The sequence below is a fragment of the Dermacentor albipictus genome, chromosome 7 (genome assembly GCF_038994185.2).
Source record: "Dermacentor albipictus isolate Rhodes 1998 colony chromosome 7, USDA_Dalb.pri_finalv2, whole genome shotgun sequence".
In the NCBI taxonomy this organism is placed as follows: Eukaryota; Metazoa; Arthropoda; class Arachnida; order Ixodida; family Ixodidae; genus Dermacentor; species Dermacentor albipictus.
Genome location: NC_091827.1, coordinates 74,183,308 through 74,207,030, shown reverse-complemented (window position 1 = coordinate 74,207,030; position 23,723 = coordinate 74,183,308). Strand labels below are relative to the sequence as shown.

Genomic DNA, 23,723 nt, shown 5'->3' with positions numbered 1-23,723 from the left:
GGTGGTCGTTGTGGTATTATGTTCCTTAACGAGGTCTCCTTGTGGCAGCAAGTTGCCCAATTCACTTCATAGAGCCCGGCACGGGCTAGGATTCCTCACCGGCTAGGACGTCGTCTGCCATTTCCAGCTTTATATTCGTAATATTCGCCTCTATGGGGTCCACATAATCCACACAGACTCAATGGAGACTTGTTGGAAGGTCAACGGCCCCTTAATATGCAGATAACATCATTCTTGATGCGCGAACCGGCTGAGAAACGCACGAAGTTAAGCGAGCACGTCTAGGATTAGTCTTAGCCCATATCTGCAAGGGCAGCGCTCAGCCTGCCACTCCTTGCAGAGTGTTAACACACAAGCTATAAGCACACTAGGGCTCTGTCAGAGGTGCTGTGCGTGCGGTCATCTATGAGCAGTAAACGTGAAGCTAACATTATTTAATATTTCACTCGGCACTGCCTAAAGGCGAGGCAATCGTAGCGGTCTGATCTCGTGCTCTATCGACGTGAGACCCATGCCACGCCACTAGTAGTAGTGGCGATCATCATGCCAGAGTTACTAGACACTTGATAAGTGCCTGAGCGATGCTCCTTCTGCCCAGCTGAAGCCACCTTGAGTGCTACATAGCGTGAGCATGTTGTACTGCCGCATAGGTGTGAAAGGGTAAATACCATTTCCTAATCACTTTTTTTACTTTTAAAAACATTTATCCATCATAAAAGCTTCTGCAGAACACATTGGCCGCGTATTCAATACCTTGCTTTCGCGGGAAATGCTTCGTCCTGCAGGAAAACTGACCCATTCTTTTTTTTTCAAACGTGGAGCTGGCACTGAAACAGTTCTGATGGTGGACTGAAGAAGGAACCGCCGCGACAATGATCTATTGTAACCAGCCAACCATGATCGCAATAGTCCCCATTAGCACTACAGAGACGTCATCGCTCAGGCTATGAGCGCGAGCGATCTTCTAACTCGCATCAGTCTCATGCGGCGCTCGTGATTTTCAGCCGTGGCGTGCCCAATGATTAGATAGTGGTTTTGGCACGTAAAAACACACATTTTTTACGCCTTTAGCCATGGCCAGCCACGTGCGATTGTCGCGCTGCCAGAAGAGATATTTATTAGAGGAACCATGAAATATAATTTTAACCAAAAAAGTATTAGTCCGTTTGATCGGCATGCTTAGTGTTGACAAATAAGAATGTGCCCTCTGAATTACGCCTGCAATATTCGTGGCTACTTCGTAAAGTTCATAGAGTCAACGTGTTCCATTGTTTCATTCAGGGTGACGCATAAAAGAACTAATGTAAAATTTGAGTGTGCCATTTATTTTGCAAATATTAGGCGGCACCTGATGTTCTGTTATGGCTTCGATGTCGCGCAGGACATTCTTGCAGGTAATACATGTGATCTGTAAAAAGAATTTGCCGCAGTATTAGTGAAGAAATGAAGACCTGCATGGAAGACTCACAAGAACAAAGCAAACATCTAGTCTGTCTACAAGGTAATATTTTGTTTGAAGTAGCTAAAATGTGCACACCTCAAATGAGAGTGCTGCTACGTGATTTGATAAGCCCGAAGAATTAACATGACGATGCAGTAGTAGACACTAGCCTCATTAGCAGCCACTACTTCGGCTTCAAATAAATATGGTGCCTCTCGCAGTCCTGTTTACGCTTTATCCAGGTACACTTACATTTGAACGTAGATGGCTGAAATTTTTAAACTTTGATATGCTGATTCAGGTTTACTGTTCCAGGTCCGAATAAAACAATCGTCCTTACTGTAAAAGGAGACAAGACTATTCGTTCATAAAGAAGTGTAACAGAGCAACTGTTTTATGTTGCTATTTATGTTTGGTCATTAATATGTAGTTTCAGCGACAACGTTGAATTGAGAGAAGTCACTTGTTTTAATGGTGGTTAGTGTAGTAATGTTCGTGCTGGTAACCAGCAAACGTTCTACGTTCTCCTCAATTCAACCCGTAGATCAGGTAGCGACGTTTGCGCTCCATGTACACTGCTTCCTGCGTGCGTCTAATACCACGCCTACTATAGGTTCTACCATTTTGTACCGTAATGCTTCGGAGAGCACACGTTTGCGGGCCCATTTGATGGCGTTTTAAACGTGCTTAGTCTAGTTATGTTCGTGCCGGTTATCAGAAAACGTTCCACGTCCTCCTCAGTTGAACCAGTACATCACGCAGCGACGTTTGCTCTCCATGTACACTGCTTCCTGCGTGCGTCTAAAACCAAGCCTACCATAGCTTTCGCAATTTTGTTGCCGTAATGTTTAGGAGAGCACAAGTTTGCGGGCCCGTTTGATGGCGAAGTAAACGTTTTTGTTAACTGTTTTGACTATAAATTAAATGCTAGAAGTGGAGCCACGTTCACGAAGAAATTAAACGTAACATTATTGTGCTCCGGATATGTGAATGCTAGACTCTATATTCAAGCAAGTAAATATATGAAATGCGGTTTAACTAGTTGCGCTGCCCTTGGTTTGGTAGTCAAAAGATAACTTTCGGTGTTATTTTTTTACCATCAGAAATGGGCTGTGGTATATGTAAGGCGCAGAATTATTTGTCAAGGCAAGCTAACAACTTAATATCACGCACAGGAGAAATTATTCATGCGATAGCGTTAAGTGCCCCGTGTCGCAGCAAATGCGGCGTTTAGAAAAAGTTATGAGTCTGCCCCAGGATGGTAACATATACAAAGAACGAAGCACTGTACACCCGGCGCGTTACCACAGTAGTGTCTAGTCCTTACTCACTAACATATAACCACACAGAGCTACGAAAAGGCGCAGTTACAGATAAACTAATTGTCATATGTATAAAATGATGCTCATTATATACGGTCTAGACAATGGCTGTGTACTATGATGACATCACACAGAGACTTTACAAATGTTTGCAGGGATGCTATGAGGTGCGCACAGGCAAAAATATACATATACAAAACACCGGCGTCCCGCTTCCAGCGTCTAGCAGCGCACGTTGGTACGGCAAGAATAATTTCGAGCTACGCCTACTCAACTACGCAGGCCCTCTATGTGCTGCAAGGAAATCACTGAACTAATTGAATTTCGCGAGGTAAAATACATAGAAAAATCGTAAAGTAGACTTACGCGCAACCTAAAGGCATGATAGCGCCGCATTGTAATTTGAATATATGAGAATACATAATTCTGTTAGGCGGAAACTCAAACACAAACCCTTTTAACGCGATAGCGTTTTCCAGCTACCGTTTGAGATGTGTTCTAGTAGGAGCGGCGCAGCCCCCTCATTTCCTTGCATACCACAAAAAAGAACCACGAAGCTCGCCTTCGTGCATAGCGTTCGCCGCCACCGTTTCCCGCTGAACATTGCGGTTACATAAGCTGCAGTTGCCGGGAAGCGTGAGAAGCACTCAGGGATCTTTGAACGCTATCGCGTTCCAGCCTTAAAGGCGAAGCTTCATGAAAAAAAAGACATCTACCTCGTCGCAAGATAATAATTGCATCAAATATCACGCAATAAAAGTTTGAGTGTCGAAGCATGACAGCTACACAGAGTTAGCGCAATATTGAATGGCAGGAATAAAGGTAGTGTGTACGCATATGTTTCACTCATTCAATAAATACAACAAGCAGATGAATTAAGTTATACCCATCAATTTTCAACAGCACATAGTGGTTTTATTTATTAATTGTGAGTGGAATGCCTAGGTAAAAATAAAACGCAAATTGTTGTGCTTGAATTGTCTTATTCGGTGCTTCTTGTACATGCATAATCAAACATGACAGCTTAGTTTCAGAGTATTTAAAAACAGCCTGTCTCATCTCTAATACTGGCGCTATCGAAAGATTTCGTTTCGTTTAGTTAGCTCAGGATACAAACAGCCATACCACCATGCAGCCAAACTTTACACAGAGGACATTAGGAAGACGTCAAGAAACAATGACGTTGTCTACGGTGCCCATTCGTTAAATTAGGATGTACTTTGCAGAGCGCAGTACCTTCGCAAGGAATATTTTGCACTGCATACAGAGACGATGTTCCTCTATAAATAAAACGCAGCTACTAGTTGTGACATACCTGTACAAGCAAAACTTCATATGCGAATATAAATAAGTAAATAATAAAATTTGTAGTAATAGCACATGTAAAAATACATTGACATAGCAACTGCGAGAATCCTTGTGACGGGTATAATCGCAAGCAATAATATCTAACATTCATCTATGAGGTAAATTGAATAGAACACGCGTGAAATTAAGAAGCAGAACCTGTATTGGCGTTTAAGTGACTCTAGGCAATGAGCCAAAATATATTTGCAACTGAATCCGTTTTTGCGACCACTAAACGAATTGCTATATTATCTTTATCAAGAGCAGGCGCTAGGTTTACCTGATACTGATACGGTTACAGAATAATTTTTTGAACGTGTGACAAAATCGCTGAAAATTTTACCTGAGCATGAATATATGGTTTTCAACGTAATTAAGATATGACCGTTGTTCTATGCATGCATGCGCAGTGTCAGAATGAACAAGATACTACACTACTTACGTTTGCATCTTTCGACACATTCCTCACAAGTTGGGAATACGTTCATATAGAGGGAGCCGCACTTCCCATGTCTAAACTGGTAACACTTCTGATCAGTCGCGCTGTAATACCACATCCATTCCCAATCATTGCTGAATAGGCAAACAGTGTACCCTGGCGTTCTTTGACATAAGTCCCTGGAAATCTGGTAATCTGTTGCGGAAGAATGTTAAGAACGTTAATGCTTTGGTAGGAATTCCAAAGTACGGCATCGTAACGCAATAATGCATCCGAACAATTAGCACACGTGCTATCTTGCCAGACAAAAATAAATACTTCGTGGCAGAAACGTGAGGAAAAGTTTAAACCAGAGTATTCATTATCCCATCAAAACTCTTTTTTTTCCAAGCACTAAACGCTCCGCCATCAGCACTGAGCCGTGCACACGACCTTTACTAAACATTGTCTGCGTACGAAAACACGCCCTACACAAGAAAATAACCTCCAGCTTAATTTTAAAAGAGGTTCGCAAAATTTATCACGGTGAAAGCCTGAAGTGGCTCGTTGCAATGGCTCATACCCGAAAAAAGCGGCATGTAGTCTAGCGAGATCAAAACATCATCATATGGAAAGGCTCATATCCGCGTACGCAAGCAAAGATGCACTAGCTCAGCATGAATGAAGAAATGAAAGAAAGAACGAAGGAACAAAGAAAAATAAAGGAAAGAAAGAACTAAACAAATAAAGAAAGACGGAAGCAAAGACAGGATGAGAGGCCGTCTAGGCGATGCATTATGTGCTCGCATGTGTCGCTGAGGAGGTCAATCTATAGCGTCATACGCTTATTTCACATTGCGGCTCGTTGTGCCTTGCGAGAAGTCTCATGCCTCCGATCCTATGCCATCGTATATTACCACGTGGGCAGCAGGCTTTCGCCTTCACGTGTTACAGGAGTGCAAAATGTTGGGCAGATTTTATGGTCGCGACGTTACACTTAAATGAAAGAGGCCTTGCATTTAGTACCATGCCCGAATAGAAAGTGGTCCTCAATCAAAGGGAGCAAGATAAGTGAGCCAAGTTATTATCTATATAAAACCACATAATGAGAAGTCAATTAGAGGAGTGTTGTCAGTATGAAACGGCTTTAACAAGGCTAAAAGAGGGGTCCTGGCTTAAACCTACGCAACAAAACAAGTTATAGCATGATCGCTCATATAGTTGCAACCACACTACCCACGCACCTTATTTTGGTATCGCTGTCAAGATAAAATGAGCCATTACTTGATGACCATGGAAGTTTCGGCTGCGTAGGTAGCGCTGTTGCGCTACCTATGACGTAATTGCCGCTAAAGTTAACCTCGCCCGTTGTGTTAAGAGAAACGCAGCTTACGTTGGTACACCAGAGCAGGAATATCAACGTTACAGAGAGGTTACTATGGCCATAGTAGGTATAATAATCAGCACTCAAATTGGCGCTTATCAGGAGTTGTAGGGACTACAAAGGGGGAGCACGTTGAAAAAAAATGTTATGCTTGCTCGGATATGCCATAGTGCGTGAAGTTATTACTATTGAATTTACCATGCTGGCCCAAGCAGTGTCTGCAGCATGCACAATATGTTTCACGCACTCCACAGTTGCTGTGATATAGCCTGGACAATTCTTTATATTCGAATAGAGGGCCTTGCGGCACAAGCGGGGCATGCCCGACTTCACCCGCTACTGCTAGACTCACTGAAAATGTAAAATATAAGGTTTTGGGGATGGTGAAGACCATGATGCATTACAGGCGGGACGAAACATGAGTTACCTCTTCATCGCAAATGTCTGCTTACAAAAACAAGCAAACTTAGAACACACCGACGCGGCGAGCGCTATGGTATTTCGTCTAGATGTGAGGTATGAATCTGTGCCTACAACACTAATCCTGGGATTCAGCGCAATCGCTGACACTCGTGTTTTTTCCCAAAATGTAGGACGCTATTCGGGTCGTGCGTGCCATCTGATTTGACAAGGCTCACTAGCTACAGAATCGGCGGCGACATTCCAGACCCGTCCAATGCCAGAACGATTGCGCCGATTAGTGACGTTGTCCCAGCGATTGGCATGCGAAAAACCATCACAGCCAACTCGAACAATTTAAATGCGTGTAATTGGTCCCATCAGAAATCCATTGTCGCAATGCAGGAAACAGGACATAAAAGCGAAATTATGGTAGGTATGAAAAATAAAATGCAAGTTAGAAATGAAGTCGCAGAGTTCACTAGTGGAGGTTCCCTTCAGGCGTAGTGTGTGCAGGGATTCAGATTTACGAGGCGCAGCTGTGATTGCCTAATCAGAGCTGCCATTTGGCATGATGGTCTGAAATGGCGAACTATACGTTCTTCACTAAGCCCAGATCGCCGTATTGGTGTGCATGCCGAAATATGGTCGCCGGACTCGTATGCCACGTAGCATGGTCGAAGATTGTTGCCCCGTCAGTAGATTCTTTGATGGTTCTCTGTGCGCAGGTAGGCGAGCTGTCAGGCTTCTTCGGTGAGCTGAAGGTACGCGACTATTGCCAGGTTCACTTAGTCGCTGACGTAAGGTAGCACAGCCTCAACCATCGTCGCTGGTTTTCCTCCAAAAATCCGCTTACATAGCGTCATCCGCCTGCTGTCGTCCAGTGCCCTATTGTATGCGAACGTTACGTATGGAAGCACGGCGTCTTCCGTCTCGAGTTTGTAACAGACGGACATTGCTAACATGCAGATGAGTTTTGTTTGGGTGTTATTTAAACAATTCTTCTGCGGGTTGTAGGGTATTGTGCAACGGTGACTTGTATGACTGTCTTGCAGGCCTTTTAAGGAAGCTGTCCTGTTAAAGCCACTCAACTGACGCTTGTGAGTACATCTGAGGCTACTATGTCGTAGCAGGTAGTTTCTTACGAAGATTTTTGCCACTTCGAGTGGAGTTCTATCTGAGGCGGTTTTTGTTTTGGTGTAGCAGGTAAGCTAGTCAGCACCCACGGCAGTTGACTCATTCTGAGGTGCTGACGTAGGAAAAGCAATGAATAAGTCCATTCCCTTCTACTCGGATGGTTAATTAGAAGGCTCCATTGCCTACAGCATTCATACTGGCTTTGTTGGTGGTGTCTTACGTCACTGACAGTCTCAGCATTTCTTTATATATTGGCCGACGTTTGCGTTCAGGCCCAACTTGAACGTGTTAACGGATACATAATGCAAAAAAGGGTAAGGCGTGCAGACACGGACACAAGAGAAAGTGAATTACACAAATGGCATTCGCGTTGTGCACTTAACTTCTCTTTCGTCCATGTATGCACGCCTTACCCTTTTTTGCATTAGGAATCCTTACCAACTAGCTCAGCTTTCTGTCGTTGTAAGCTTCACGTATACGTCATTTCGTAACCTAAACGAAGACAATTCCTGACAAAATATCCTTGGACAAGTTCGTCTTGTCGTCTAAGTAATCGCAAAGGCATCTTAGTGTGGGGCCAGTTTGTTGCGATTCGGCGAAATCCTAGGCACGTGTCGTTTCCATGATGGTGTGCTCGTCTTGTTCTTGCGAAGGTGGTTCGACGACAGCCTTGAATAGACAATCTGCAACAAAGTGCGCCCGGATTTGCATACAACGGTAATTTAGAATTATTGCACTCCGAAGCTGAACAGCAGGGGGGACCTGGAGATTGCCTTAACTTTAGCAGGCCACAATGGGCATAAGAGTTTAGGAGTTTCAAGGACCTACCATATAGGCAAGGCAGAAATTTTGGAGTAGCCCAAACCATGGCCAGGTGCTCTTTTTCAGGGATAAAATATTTCGATCCCGATTTCCAGAGCGACCAGCTAGCGCAAGCAATGACCTTTCAAGTGTGTTTTGCCTGGTGTAGTACTGCGATGTTGTCTACGCTACTTCCGTTAGTGGGGATTTCGGCATTGGCGTCAACGTGGAAGTATGCGAGTACCGGCGATGACAGCAGGCGTCGTATCAGTTCTGGAAGCGGTTACACCTTCAGCGTTTCCCGCTTGAAAGTAATGGCTGCTTTTATTAGTTGAACCAAGGCCGACGACAATGCCTGAAAAGCCTTTGACTATAGTGGGCCCACGGGCAGAGGAATATGCATACTGCCTTATTGCCAACGATATTGGGAAAAATTGCTATAGCTTCTGTTCTTGGCGCGCTGGAAGAGAATGGTTCCAAAGCGCTTGAGGTGACCGTTATAGTTTTTGACTAAGACGACGACGTCCACAATCTGTCACTTGAAGCCAGCCGACACTGTGTTTATTACGCGTTCGAACATTGCAGGTGTTCAATAAAGCATGAACGTCATGAGGTTGAACGCAAGGAAGTCGTCTCACATGACAAACGAGGTCTTCTCTCGATTTTTCTTGCGTACCTTAATTTGCCAATAAAGAGCCTTAGGATCGATCGATGAGAATTACTTTACACTGCAGCGTCTGTTGATTGCCTCGAGTACCCATAGTACAAGGCATACTTCCTTTTTTTGCCGAATTTGGGCGACGCGGATAACCGCACAAACGCCGAGTATCATCCTTCTTCTTTAAAAACACAGGAAACACCCAGGGGCTTTTTGAGGGTAAGGTAATTTCATGGCGCATAATTACGTAGACTTCTTCCTTCATGGTTTCTTGTTTTTGTGTTAAACTGTAGCACGTGCTCTCGCGGAATGGTCGAGCGCATTCTTTGGTTACTATGCGTTGCTTCGCAACTGGTGTTTCCTGAATGTTTGATGTTGACGAAAATCAGTACTAGCATTGTTGCAGAATACTTTTGAGATGTTCCTCTTCGTTCGTGGCATAAGTCGGAATAATATTGAAAACTGTTTCAGGAACATGGGAAAGTCGTTGAATCTTCCGTACAATCTGAGAAGGGAAAGGTCTTGCTGGCTGCTGTAACTTCTTGCATATATGCCATATCCGAGCACTTGTTCAGCTTGTTGTAGTCCTGGCTATTGTTTCGCACCATTACTAGTGCAGCTCTTCTGCAAAGCGGCATGATTCCTCGTGCGACGCTGATTTTATCGTCAAGCAGCATGTGTTGGCTGCTCTTGATGATGATCTTCATGTCTCCGGCTGATAGGAAAATCCTTATGCTGGGTCAGACAGAATACTCACTTGATAGACAGGAACATTCAAGGCAAGGCATTCAAGGCAGACATCGTTATTGGGTCGGACTTTTAAATCAATAACAGCACCTTGTTTATTGGAGAAGTTCACGCGTGGGATTAGTCCTGTGAGCAATACTTCAGAATTGCAACCCCTGAAGGCTACGTATCACTATGCACCGTGACTCTAGCTGTGCAGATTCGAGTCGGTGTTATTAGGTGCCCTCCAGCTGTGCGGATATAAGGGCCATCTCATGCAGCCTTAACACTTTTTTTACTTGTTGGCGAAGGATACACTGAAGACAGTGCACAGTCGGTTTCTGTGGCTACCACAGCACTGACTTGTTAAACATTGAAGAAGCACGCCGACTTCGTTGATTCTAAGATTTAGATATCAGTTATGTCATTGCACCGAATCACGGGTGCGCCTCTTTGTAACGGCCTCTTTAGGGGCTTCGAGGCGGAATATGGCGTGTCGTTGGTGTGGCGTAGATGTGGCTCTTGGAGCGTCATCTTTGGCGGGGGAGAATTTTTGGCATTTGCAATTGATTTATTGAGGCCTTAAATTTTACGGATATGGGTAAACGACCAGCCGCGGGTAGTGTCACCATATTGTCGACGTTGCTGCGAGAGGTAGCGGCCTGTACAGGTCGAGCGTGAACATCGTACGTTCTCAATGAGAAACCCTGATGTAGTTGGCGATGTCCCAGAGTCGCGTCTTGGCGACGTGAGGTATTCGCCGAGAAGCCTCGTATTCCATCTCGTGTTATAGGCAGCGGTGATATACTTGACCTGCTTCTGTACAGTGATAGCAGAGCGGGCGGTGGTTGAGTTTGCGCCACACGTCCCTTTCTTTCTCGAAAGGGTGTACATGGCAGCTAGGGTGACTGACGATGGGACTGCAGCGCTTTCGTACCCTAGCGCCGGCGTGGTGGTGAAACCTGAGAAAGGGTGACGGGGGTGTTGCTCATCGTTTCCGGAACTCCCTGTGAATGCTGAAGTTCGTCTTTGGCGTTGCCAGCGATCGAGGCTGTGTGAGGCTGCGACCTTGCGTACAATCTCTGTAGGTCCTCACGCACGATTGCTCTGATCGTGTTGCGCAAATCGTCGGTGCCTAGTGCCTGGATTTAAGCGTAGTTTCTCGTCAGTGTAAGGCGGTTGTGTTGCCTGGTACGTATGTCAAGCGTCTTATCGATCATTGTGGCCTCCGAAACATATCTAGCGATTATCGTTTGCGGGTTTTGTATCAAACCGACAAGCAGCTCTAGCTTCACGGAGGACATCAAAAACACACGCGCTTTTCCAGTATCACGCAGGTGTCTTAGCGGCCAAGGAGACGCTTTATTGCTTCCGTAAAGAGAGCGATGTTCTGATTTTGAAGCAGCACACGGGCTTCTTGAAGAGCTTGAGCCCTTGCACACGATGCTCGCAAAGCTGTCCAGAAACATGTTTTGAACAAGTCTCCATTGTAAAGGGTGGAGACACGATTTGCCAACTACGTATTGGCGACGTATTTTCAAGATATGTAGACATGCAGTAGCTTATCATAGCACTTCCAAATGTTAATAGCAATGAGGGTTTCATATATTCTCTGCCAGCACTCTGGTGGGTTTTCGAATGGCTATTCATAGAAGCCCGGCGGCTCCGTGGTGTGTTCAAGCACAATCACTGCAGATGATACTTGGGCTGTCACTAGGGATGTTAGTCATAATTTTTGTGGTCTCTGGTAGAAGTCGGAAAACTCCAGCGCTGATCTTTGTAGCTTGCGGCTTACTCGCTGGTACGTGGTGACGTTGACGATGTCCTCACGGCTTGTGGTTTTCTCAAGGCATGCAGGGCGTTTTCGATAAACAATAAAGCACCGTACACAGATGTGTTCTTGTCGTGACAGTAAAGAATAAGACACTGCCGAAGACGTTGTCTAAAAGAAGGCAACTTTTGATTGGGAGTATTTGTGCCGAGAAATACACGTAATGCTTGAAGGATAACGAAGCGGCGGGAATTATTGTTGTTCGTCGAAATCTGCTTTGCGGGTCAAGCGCGTCAGCCATTTAAACACGACAGCTACCAACGTGACGTAGTGGTTTTCGCGTTGTGGTGATACGGCCGGGGTCGCTGGAGAGAGAGAGAATAAACATTTTTATTCGGTGAATGAAACTTTGGAGAGGCGTCCTCATTCAAGAATGCCTTGAGCGCGGGCCGCGTCCTGGGCCCTCGCAATCAGCCGTTGCTGATCCTCGAGGTCGGAGCTGGCCAAGGCTCTCTCCCAAAGCTCGTTAGTGGGGTAAGGGTTCGGAGGATTTAATGGTGCCGCTCTGCAACCCCCTACTATGTGCCTGAGGGACCCGGGCTCTGCGCAGAAGCGGCATTGCGGAGAGAATTTTGTAGGGTCTATGAGGTGATTTCTGGTTGGGTGGGGAAATGTATTAACCTGTAGAGCTCGGAGGAATCGCTCCTGCTCTCTAGGTAGTGACTTTTGTGGGGGTGCATATGTTCTGCGGGTTAGCTTGTAGTGCTGTGTGATGTCTTGGTAAGAGACTAGAGGGTGCATGCGCTCGGGTTCAGATTTCTCGGCGTCGGCTCGGTGGGTCAGATCTCGAGCCACGTGGTTCGCAGCCCGGCCACGGCGGCTGAATTGCGATTGCGGTGACACGCAAAAACGCCCGTGTACGGCTGTAAGCTGCACGTTAAAGAATCCCAGGTGTTTCAAATGAACTCGAAGTGACCCCCTACGGCATGCCTCATAACCATAGTTTCGTCTTCGCCCGCAATACGTCAAAGTTAAAGTTTTAATTTTTACGTGTCCCGTTGTACACTCAAGCTTGTTCGCTGATACTCGCGTGCGTCCGAGCTTGCACTATGCGAATAATTACAGGCATATAATATTAATTAAGAAGATTTCCTACTACATTTCAGAAAGTTCCAACCCAAGAGCGCGGGTCTTGCCCTGGGCGATAGCGTTATAACTGCGATTCTCTATAGAAAAAAAAAAGCGGTCACTGAAAACGATCAATAAATAACAAATGTGTCAGCATCCGCGTTTTAGAAACGAACTAGGTCCCACGACTAATTGCTGCTCGGTAGGTGAGGCGTCCATATTTAAAGGCCGCATAAGGTACGTCCATGCTAGCGATAAAATCACGCATGCCTTACCCCAGCTCTTTTACACAACATGGCCGCTTGTCGCTGACCGGGGAGACAATGAGGAGCAGCCGAAACCTTCACGTTAGCAAACACTGTAGCAAAATACGCACCCTCCCTCTGAATCACTGATCCCAGCCGCAGTCAATCTAAATATTAGCGAATCACTCGTTAGCCGCGGCGTCAAAGAGCCTAGCAAGTGCGGTCATGCCAGTGGTGCCGTGTTCTATGCCGCGTGTCATTCCGCGTGCGTTTTTGCTGCTAATGTCGACGTTCCTGTGCAATGCTTTTTAAACTTTGTCCATCAAACACAGCATGACTTAGCATTTTACTTACGTGCACATCGACGAGCGCATAATTGGATACTTCTGAAATTATTGCCATTTCCGCCACATCTACCGTAGGTAAAATATTTACACGCACGCAATTTATTGTCGTAATAAAGGCGTGATTCGTTTTTATGCGTGCACTTGCCATATTCTGGTCCAAAATAACAGGCCCTTGGTCTGCTGTAACCTACAAACAAGAAAAGCGGCTTTGATGCCCCGAATGTCTCACCAGCAAGGTCTTCAGTAAGTTTTTTGAAATGGAAAAACAGAGCCACATACTCACCCTTTTGTTAAAATGATGTCAAGCGATTGAAGGCACTCATAGTTGAATAAGAAATTCTTACGAGGACGATGGAATTGCCACTTACGCTATGAAATAAATCTCTAAATATCGCTAGCACAATAAAAGTTAACATTTTAGTAAAAGTGACAAGAAATCCTCTACATTTAGGGACAGTATCTTTAAGTTTAATGCTTTTTCACGTGTGCGTGAGCGCTGATTTCTTGAAAGTCATATTCTGGAGGAAGTTATACATAAAAGTTCTAGAGTGAAGACGATGTTCTCAAAGTGTAGTAGCACTGACGTCATCTCGCCACCGCAACATATAAACACAAGCGTATAGAAGTATTTTTTTCTTATTTTAAGCTACTTCATTATCACTAATTTCGCCGTAAAGCTTTCGCTCGACGTGTATCTTTTTCTCGCTGGTTTTAGAAGTCCACCTGAACGTCTTAGCAAATGTCACCGGAGATGATGATATCAGTTCCCAGATCACGGTAATGTTTTAGAAATAAATTATATGCTGATCCAAAGCACATGTTGGAATCTATGAAGCGATGCTTTAGTAAAGCCAGTAATTAAATGTCTGATTAACGGCGATATGCATACAATTTATTTTGCGCATCTTATGATGTAACGAAATGATTATCTCTATCAACAACGAAGGTCACCCGATTACTGCATTGCAAAGTTATGGCCTCGTTATTTAGCTGATTGAGCATTTGAATGCGATTATGTAGATTTTGAAATAAATCCAACCTATTTTCTTAATGAGGGTGTAATAAATCGTGATAGCCTAATATGTGTCATAAAAATAACTTCTCCGTAGGGTACTAATATTATGTGATTTAAAATTTTTTGTGTTTATATTTATGCAACACACCTTATACATACACGCCTGTCGGCCTCGCATAGGAGCTTTGTTAGAAATATACCCCACTATCTATGCTCACCGAATATTTATAAAAAATGTATAATCAAGAAACAGTCTGTATAAAGACTTTTAAGTAACGAAATTTAACAAGTAAAGATGAAAAGTAGCGATAAAGAGTGCATCAAGGAGGAAACACAAGTCTGGAAGTCTACTCACTGCATGCTTAGAAGTATTTAGGCTATTAGACTGGGAAGGATAACTAGTAGCGTTGAATGATCAATACCTAAGGAACTTGAGGTTTGCAGATGACGTTGTCCTATTCAGCAATGCGAATGTGACTTGCAAGAAATGAATGTGGACTTTAGCAGACAAAGTCTAAGAGCAACGTTGAAGATTATAATAATGAAGATGTAGGTAATATTCAGTGGTCACACAAAGGCACGATAATTGATGATTGGCAGTTGGTTTCTATAATATCATTTATTCTAGACCAACTAGTCACCAGAGACCGTGATCACGACCACAAAATTTTAACGTGTATGAGAGTGGGTTGGCGCTTATACAGTATGCATTGCCAAGCCATTACCAGCAGGTTACCACGACTGTCGAAAAACTTGTACAGCCTCTGAATAATATCGTTTATAACATATCAAGAAGAGGAAATGGAGTTGTGGAGGTCTAGTTTTTAGTAGGGCACATAACTAGAGGTCTGTCAGAGTTACGGAATGGGCTTGAAGAAACGGGAAGTACAGTCGACGGTGGTAGATCACTAGGTGGTGTGAAGAGATTAGGAAATTTACATGCACGAGATGGAGGTGAACTGGCACAGTACAGAGGAAAGGGAAGATCAATGGGTGATGCCTTTATGATGGATTCGACGTAAATTAGCTAATCGCGAAGGCGATGGCAATGATGATGACATACGAGAAGAGCAGTCTAAGGCAGACGTTAACCGCCTTTACCTATCATAGAATGCAAACTTTGGAATACAGCCAATTCTTGTATTTTTCATCATCATCATCATAATCATCATCATCTTAATCATAATCATCATCATAATCTTCATCGTCATAATAATATTATTAATAATAATCATCATCAGCAGCAGCAGCCTGTTTTATGTCCACTGCGAAATTAAGGCCTCTCCCTGCGATCTCCAATCAGCACCTTTTCGCGCCAACCGATTGCAACTAGCACCCACGAATCTCCTACTTTCATCGCTCAGCCTTGTCTTCTGCCGTCATCGACTGCGTTTCCCTACTCTTGGTACACATTTTGTAACCCTAATGGTCCAACGGTTTTCTAACCGGCGCATTACATGACATGCCCAGCTCGATTTTTTCTCTTATAGTCAATTAGAATATCGTCTATACCAGTTTGCTCTTTTGTATTTTTTCTATTTTTGTATTTTGCTATGTTTGTATCTTTATGGAGACATACTGGTTGGTTGGAGGGGGCTACTTCCAGGCAAAGGACGCTATATTGTTGATATGGTCGCAAATATGAAAGGAACTGTAGCATCAGATTCACAAGAGAAAAATTAAAAATAAGGAAGAATTTAGCGAAGAAGAATGCTATAGTGGGGCAACCTCTCCAGCGCTTTCTATTGGGTCAGTCACTCGAGTGCTTTGCTAGAAGAACGCCGCTTGTGCTGAGAGTCAGAGCCCTGCTATGATGGTCGACCCAAACGCTGGTGACTAATAAACATCTTTACAAGTGGCGTAGAGTGCTTTCGCCTACGACATCAATCCTGAAATTTTCATCCCGTACCCTACGCTACACACTGCCTCTGACCACACAAATAGGGACGCCATTCTGCGCGGCACCCATTGCACACCATCGATACAATTCTATGGATGCATCTGAATGTGCGCGCATTCCTGCCACAGAAAGGCTTGCGGAAGAGTGGCGCAATCTCGCGCGGGCCTTTACCTCCACTGACCAAGAGTGCCAGAAGAGCACTCGCGATCACACCACTTCTGCTCCTACCTTCCCTCCTGGAGCACTTGTGTGGCCCTCGGTCCCTTCCACTGCACCTGGCCTTCCTTCAAAGCTCTACCCAAGTATAAAGGCCCCTGCCGTGCCCTCGAACACGTATCCCCCGTGAACTACGTGGTCGAACCCGTTGAAATGTTTTTGGACATACGCCGTCATGCACATGACATTGGCAACGTGAGCGCACCGAGACGTACTATAATCCACTCATAGTGAGGAGCTGTTAGGTCGCCGGACGGCTCCCGTTTCGTTCCCGAAGGTAATTGTAGCAAAGAAGATGAATTCTATACTGGGCCAACTTCTCCAGCGCGTTCTAGTCATTCAACCTCCCCAGTGCTTTGCTCGGGCAATGCCGCTCGTGCTGAGGTAGGGAAACGGCTGAGGTAGGGAAAGAATCCTATTCACATTAAAAGTTGAGAAGGCGTTAACGTCAAACATTCTAGTACAGCATCCCTCAAACATAATCAGGCAGGAGGCGTGGATTCTGGTAGAACAGAAGAGGAATTAGATGATAATTCGAAAAGGAGGCAGAAGAAGAGTATAGAATAAGATTCATTGGTAAACTATAGACAGTAATAAGTTGACCATTTGGAGCTGGTGTTGCAACTTTGCATGCACAGAATTTAATGGCAGGTTTAACAAAGCACCACATCGTATAAATTGGAACTTCTACATTGAATCTTCGTAAATGGGTTATGTAAATGTTTTTTTTAAATATTGCAGCTTTCCTAGCAAAACCTTCCGAACATTGCTGACCGTAGCTGCTGCTACATTCTTGAACACCTGCTCAAAACCAGGCAGCACATTTGGAACTAATCTGCCTATACGTACAGGCATCTCTTCAATTAAGAAACGGGCCAGTGGCCTCCTGAGAAATTGCGTAATGAAATATATAAATTGACTTGACCAACCATCTTGTAAAAATATGCGCCATAATTTTTATTGCCGCTATCCTGTTGAAATTCAAACGCCATTTGATACCTCAAGTGGCTGCATTTCCCTGGGGTGTAGAAAAATTTTCACTTGTAGATCCTTAACTAAAAATAGAAGCAACCACTTCTTCATATTACCACGAACGGATTATATTGTTACGTGGAAGCACAGCAGGCATGAAGCATTACCACCCTTCCTGTGCTGTGGATCCATAATCGTGTTTCCCCTGTCGGCTTTTATGCTACATGCTATTAGACGAAGAGGAGCCGGACACTTGGATTTAGGCACTCGTACCCATAAGCGGCCTCTGGCCGATTTGAAGACGATCACGTGCGTTGCTTGATGTTGGCCGGCTTCCATCTCGGCCAGTGCTTCCTACCGCTTGTAAGTATGCCGTGTAAATAGTTTACCTAATGCCCTTCCCTGTAACAATATAGACGGTCTAATGATAAGTAGTTTAATTCTTTAGAAATAGCTTGAAGACTTGATTTTAAAGTTTAAAGCAGCAATAGTCGCCGAAGTGACATAACAAGCAGAGCTGTGCACAAATGAAATGGCATATAGTATAGGACAGCCCCGATACATATAGGATGGATACAAAGGTTCAGAGAGGACCGTGAGCGAAATTGCTCTGAAAAATAAAATAACGGGGAAATAACGTTGTAAATACGCAATAACATAATGCAAAAAATAAACTTTCTGCAAGAAAGGGACCTCCACAGTGAAATAAGATATACACGCATAGCAAAACCCGCAGCTCATTACGACTAAAGGCTTTTTTCTTTCACTACGATACCAGCATTTGTCGAGGTACTGAATAAGTCCGCTTTATTATAGCCATTTAGTTAGCGTTAAAGAATAGTTGAGCGAGACGAAAACGAATTGTGGCAAAGGCAATTAAACTTACCAGGAGTGCAATGCAGGTACCAAAGAAAAAACAGGGTAGGAAGTTGCTTGGCTATCGCCTTCATGTGTTTCCCACTTGGAAGTTCAGGTGAGTTTTGCGAGCAATCTTAAATCGGGGCTAGGGCTTACAATGAATACGTTTCTATTCCATACATTTTTTGTATTCGATAAGAATGGCTCCTATTTTATACGTTCGTTTTTTTTATTAAAGAGCTGCGTATTAAACAAACAGCATAAGCTAAAAATTTCTCAACAGGTGCACATGCTATCACTATTGAGCGTCTTCAGCATTGAGGAGGTCGTCGAGTAGGCATTATCTGCGCACGTCATACCTCCTTAAATTTTCCGTGCCTGAGTTCGGTCACATTTCCGGAATATAGATAATTGATAACGCCTTTGTTTTTGCAGCTGCAGATATGGTAGCGGATGAATGTTATTCGATGTAACTGGGGCACGTAGTAAACGTTCACCATATATAGTATCAATAATAATAATGTCACCTCATTCTATTCCGTGCCAGGCTAACTTTTGTTTACCCTTGCGTTCATTTATTTTACCGATTTACGAAAATCTGCGCTTCTTTTTTATTTGTCAGAAAGAATTCCCTCTAACTGCATTGTGCATTACAAGAGGGACACGACTGAAGGAATAAAGCATATTCAGGCATCACCACTGATGTTCTGCTTTCTCATCGGTTCTTGCAGCTTTGTGCAGATACCAGCTAGCTACGATAAATACGTAACATTTTTATAGCACCTGACTGAGACGTTAAAATAATCGCGGCACATTTATCCCACGGCGATCATCAACGGTAATGCGTTAGTATTTAACTAGTACAGCCAAGCAACGTGTTTCTACCGTCGAAACGAGGTGCGTACGAGGAGTGTACTGCAGCGAGACTCCTCTTTCACGCTTGCCTAAGAGCACTCGCTCGGCGCATTCTAGCGGCACCACCGTGAAGCCTCTACGTACCTTTCGAAATGCATGAGCCGCCGGAGCGACCAAACGCTGAGAAACACCCGATGTGGCAATCGGACTCTTCTCACGTGCTTCTTCCTGTCCGCTGGAAGAGTTGGGGTCGGGCATGAAATAGATGGTAGCTGGCCCATGCCATCCTCCGACTCATCGACGCTGAGGACGTTGTTGAAAGGAGAGACTAGTTCTCATCGAGAACGAGGAATATGGGGTTTATTTACACTATCTAAACGAAGGGTGGAGAACATTACAGTTTGTCAGTCTAACATGACTGAAAGAGAATGCGCACTGAACAGCCAACAACGGCTGCTTAAATACATTCTGTCTTCCTTAGATCCCTAGGTGAGGGAAAACGGCCGTTCAACCTTCGACCAATGGCAGTATCCAAAGTCATCGTAGCTGCGGCGTGCTGGGAGAATTTTGAAGGTCGTTACCTCTGCAGGGCGATCGTAACACCGTGCTGCAACCTCGGGCGGCTCTGCCAAGTTGTCCGCGTGTGGCCTCCAAGTTAAGAGGTGTGGTGCGCCAGTGCCTGCGAAAGCAGAGCATTGCTTACCGCGCTCGCCGCGCACTCAGTGGCCCATACCCAATAACGTAGGTTGGCGAGAGTTTCATTAAAGAGCGGCACGTAACTAGTGCACTTCTGCTAAACTCGGAATGCATCGGGAATCAGCCGTGGCACTACCAGCGCGGTGATCGACGAAAAGAGAAACCAGCGTCCGGAGAAGCCGCCAGCAGAAAGAAAAAATAAGGTCGGTTGTCATCGAAATACCGGGACTCACGCCTGTCTCTTCGTTCCGCGCACGTACAGTACTTGTCAAAAAACTTAAGGCCGCTATGAAAAGCCATGGCGCTGCCACCATCGGCGCCCCCCGCAGCTCGTTGACGCCGAGGATGAAGGGGGCCAATGAAGTGCCGGCCCTATAACGTAAAACTATTCCAATATGTTTTCATTCCAATCTGCTGACGGCGGATTTGCGTAACCACCGACGCAAGCATCGGGCGGTGACTTTCAAGGTTGTCTGAGCAGACCAATCAAACGCTCTCCTCGTTTATAGGAGGTGACGTTTGTTTGTTTCAAAAACGAATAACATTGCCTACACTGAGTAGCTTGTCTTATCTAATTGGCTGTCAAGAGGCGAGGAGCACGCTGAAGTGGAGAGGTATTCGATGGGACGGAGCCAGCGCACTGAATATTGATAACCGGATGAAGAGGGTGGTGCCGGCCTCTGTGATTGGTCCACTTTCATTTAATTAGCTTGTGGTGGCTGGTCAAAAATCGCGGCTGCCTGCAACGGAATGTTAACAATGCCGTTAAAACGGATTCTTAGCAAAGAAGAGTTGGGAGAATGAGGTCGTAAACGTGCCGAAAGTGCTCGATAACGTTACACGGCCACGCAAAAAGCTTTATTGTGTGCAAATAAGCCGATGCTCTCCGGCAGGTGCGCGTAGCCAGTACCTGAGCGATATGGCGGCAGCCATGTTTTATTATTTTCGAAACGGAGCAGCGTGGGGCTATTCGGAAGAAAATTCAGCTTTGTTCGGCGTAATAATTCATCTTCAACGCGCACACGTCCCTTTGACGTGGCGAGTTTTCGTGGTTATATGACGTCGCACCACAGGCAGGTGAAGTGGGTGTCGCCCGAAATATATTGACCGATATCCGAGGGCTAATGGCAAAAAGGTGCCGAATAAAAAAAATTCTTCTGTTCTTTCCAAGCATGCATATTCCGTATTTACACGGGGAGATAGCGCGGTTTTCGTGACGTCGCATCACAGACAGGCGAAGTGAGGGTGTTACAAAAAGCTTTTGACCAATCGCGTAGTGCTGATGGAAGAATTGGAATATGAAAGTTTGGAATTGCTTTACGTTATAGCTCCCATCAAACATGTTTTGAGGACAGTGCCGGCGAAAAACTAGTGCGGCGTTCATTCTGCCAGCTGCTACAGCTCATCTTGCGGCCGCCGCTTCGTGCGAGTAAACGCGAGTATGCGGCCTGTATTGGGAGCAACATGGCAACAAAGAATGTCAAGCGGAAAGTCGGAGTGGCTGGGATAAACGCATTTTTGCACGAGCGCTCTTGTCAAAGGTTGCTCCAGGGTAGGTGACATGCTTCCCTGGCCTTCTTTATTTTGGGCGCCAGCGAGCGGCGGCGCCCGCTGACGGTGGCAGCGCCGCGATAGCGGAGCGCAGCCGCTCCCCGGCCGTTCGTAGAAGTCTTAAGTTTTTTTATTGAGGCTGTACCTACACTTGGTGACCACAATTGTCTCTTCGTTCGGCCCACATACCATCGGCCTAAAAAAAGTTAATGGACCATAGCTGAGGGGGCCAGAGTGGCTGCGGGGACATGCCGCAGCCCTGCCATAGGCGCTGCTGTCTCGCTCCGCACGCTCATGGCGAGATTGATCCGAGTGACGCCATACATCGTCCTCACTCTCACGAGTGGCCTTGTCGCACTTGATAAATTTCTAGTGCACTGTTCATTAACTCAGCTTCTGACGGTCGTGACGAAGGGGACCACCCTGGGACCCAGGTATGCGGGAATACGATTAGGTACATAGATAAGTAAATATATAGAAGAGTACATAGACCCCGAAAAGTGCGTGAAGTACCCTAAAAGTGCTAACATAATAATAACGATTTAAGGAATGCGCTAGTACGTAGCATTCGTTCGTACAACAGACATATGACGTTGCATATTCGCCTGATTTATTATATATTTGAGAGAAACTAGTACAGGCCTACCAAAGCTTTTCAAAAAGCTGTCTACAAGAAAAAGTTTCGGCAGAAGGAATCTCACGATGACTCGTAACTGAAATGAATTTGCATTGAATCAATGAAGAGACACAGGGTATTGTTACCACCGAAACGAGGTATGTATGAGGCGTGTACTGTAGCGGAACACTGCTTTCGCGCTTGCCTAGGAGCACTCGTGGCCATCATGCACCACCTTCGACCTGAAGCCTGCACCTGGCGTCTGAAATACATGGCACACCAGTGCGTGCGAACGCTGTGAAATGCGTCCTGCGGCAACCGGACTCTTGGCTCGTGCTTCTTCCTGCAGCTGCTGCACCATCTAGTGGTTCAGCCACCAACAATTCCACGCTGGCCTTCGAGAAGGAAACCGTTGCCCGTCGCTTCCTGCGCACGCTGAAAATTGTTCCCTCGCTTGCCTCACACTCACTGCACATACTGGGTGATGCAAGTTGGCGAGACGCTCACCATTTGGCAGTGGACTGACTACCCAGTGTACCAGGTACGCGGCAATACGTTTAGGCACAGACTTAGATATATGCACGTATATATACAAACAGAAAAGATCCAGCTTCTTCTTGCTCCCTCTCGTGGGTACGGGTTTTACTTCTCCACTTGGGCGTCCTAGATGCACCACCAGACGCGGTCTACGCAAGTGAGGACTACTGCCGCTAGGCGAAGTGGTGATAGGTTCGCTGGAGGCTTCGGAGGATGGAAACAGATATAGATGAAGCTTGAGGACACTTTGTACATGCATCATTTTACCAGAAAAACACATAGGCATACAATGTATAATTTGAGCATTTGGGGTGACGCTATGTTGGCGAAGCGATGGTGCATAGCACTGCAAGTTGACTACAGAACGCTCGGTCGGGGCAAATCGGCAGTGTTTTCTATCCCTCAGTGCCCCCCTTCCCACCCGCAATTAACGATTTGTATCCTTGAAAGCTAAACGTATTATTCATGGGGAAACCCTGCGTCCTAAAAGCTCTAAACATATTTTACTGCAATGCTGTTGCCGTGAGTGACAGAAGTCCTCACAAAATTTGCAATGCGAAATTATGTTCCTAAAAGTGGACCTTCCACAATCCACCAGCGAATTTTAGTAATTATTCGTTTAATTAGTATTTATTAATGACATTGCAATGCACACCTGAACAAGGGTGAAATAGGTGGACATTTTTTCATACATGCCCGATTGGGGCCACAGTGCCGTGCCATCGTATGAAAGGAGCCATACTATGAGCTCGAAATCAGGAGTGCTTACGCCTGCCTATCCCACAAAGTCCATCTTATTTGGCGCGCCGTGGAAGTAGCAGCAAGGCGTGAACTGACTTATCGCGTCGAGGTGCAGAAGCAGAAGCAAAGCGCCATAGAGGTGACAACGCCACAGACGAGAGACAATGTGCACAAATGTGTATTGTTAGATGCCCTCATCCTGTTGTTTGACCCACCGAGGCAGAAACGAGGTGCTAGACATGGCAAACAAATTCAACCATAGCCATCACACCATACTATCGTCATCGTATAGTCATCGTCATACAGTGGTCGCCATTCCATCATCGTCGTGTACTACTCCTCACTCCATCGCAGTCATGCAACACTTAAGCAACAGGCAACACTTAAGAATTCGATTTCTTACCATGCTTATTAATGGAGATTTATCAATTAATCCGGCATCGTATCTGTTCAGTACAACGTCTAGGCTTACTCGACCCCGTCATCCCAATTCACTAACCCCTTATTTTGCACGGACGGATGTATTCAAGTATTCTTTTTTTCCCCGAACTATAACAGACTGGAATAACTCGTTGTTGCCTGTTTCAATTGTTTGACTCATTATATTACTGTTGCGTCTTACCACCTTACTTGATTAAATAA

General features: G+C 45.2%; 1 protein-coding gene and 1 long non-coding RNA gene across 2 annotated transcripts in view; both read right to left on the bottom strand.

Moving 5' to 3' along the window:
* Positions 1-1,341: 1,341 nt before the first annotated feature.
* Positions 1,342-18,223, bottom strand: LOC135916077 (uncharacterized). Its single transcript, XR_010568837.1, has 4 exons — positions 18,114-18,223; positions 13,132-13,311; positions 4,553-4,744; positions 1,342-1,408 (listed from the first exon to the last, which is right to left on the bottom strand). It is a non-coding gene; the product is annotated as an uncharacterized lncRNA (long non-coding RNA).
* Positions 18,224-19,425: 1,202 nt separating this feature from the next.
* The window catches only part of LOC135916076 (uncharacterized), an 85,169-nt gene continuing 80,871 nt past the window's right edge, over positions 19,426-23,723 (bottom strand). Inside the window, exon 9 of the mRNA XM_065449313.1 lies at positions 19,426-19,619. Coding sequence (XP_065305385.1) covers positions 19,426-19,619 — 194 coding nt within the window. The remainder of the gene's footprint in view (positions 19,620-23,723) is intronic.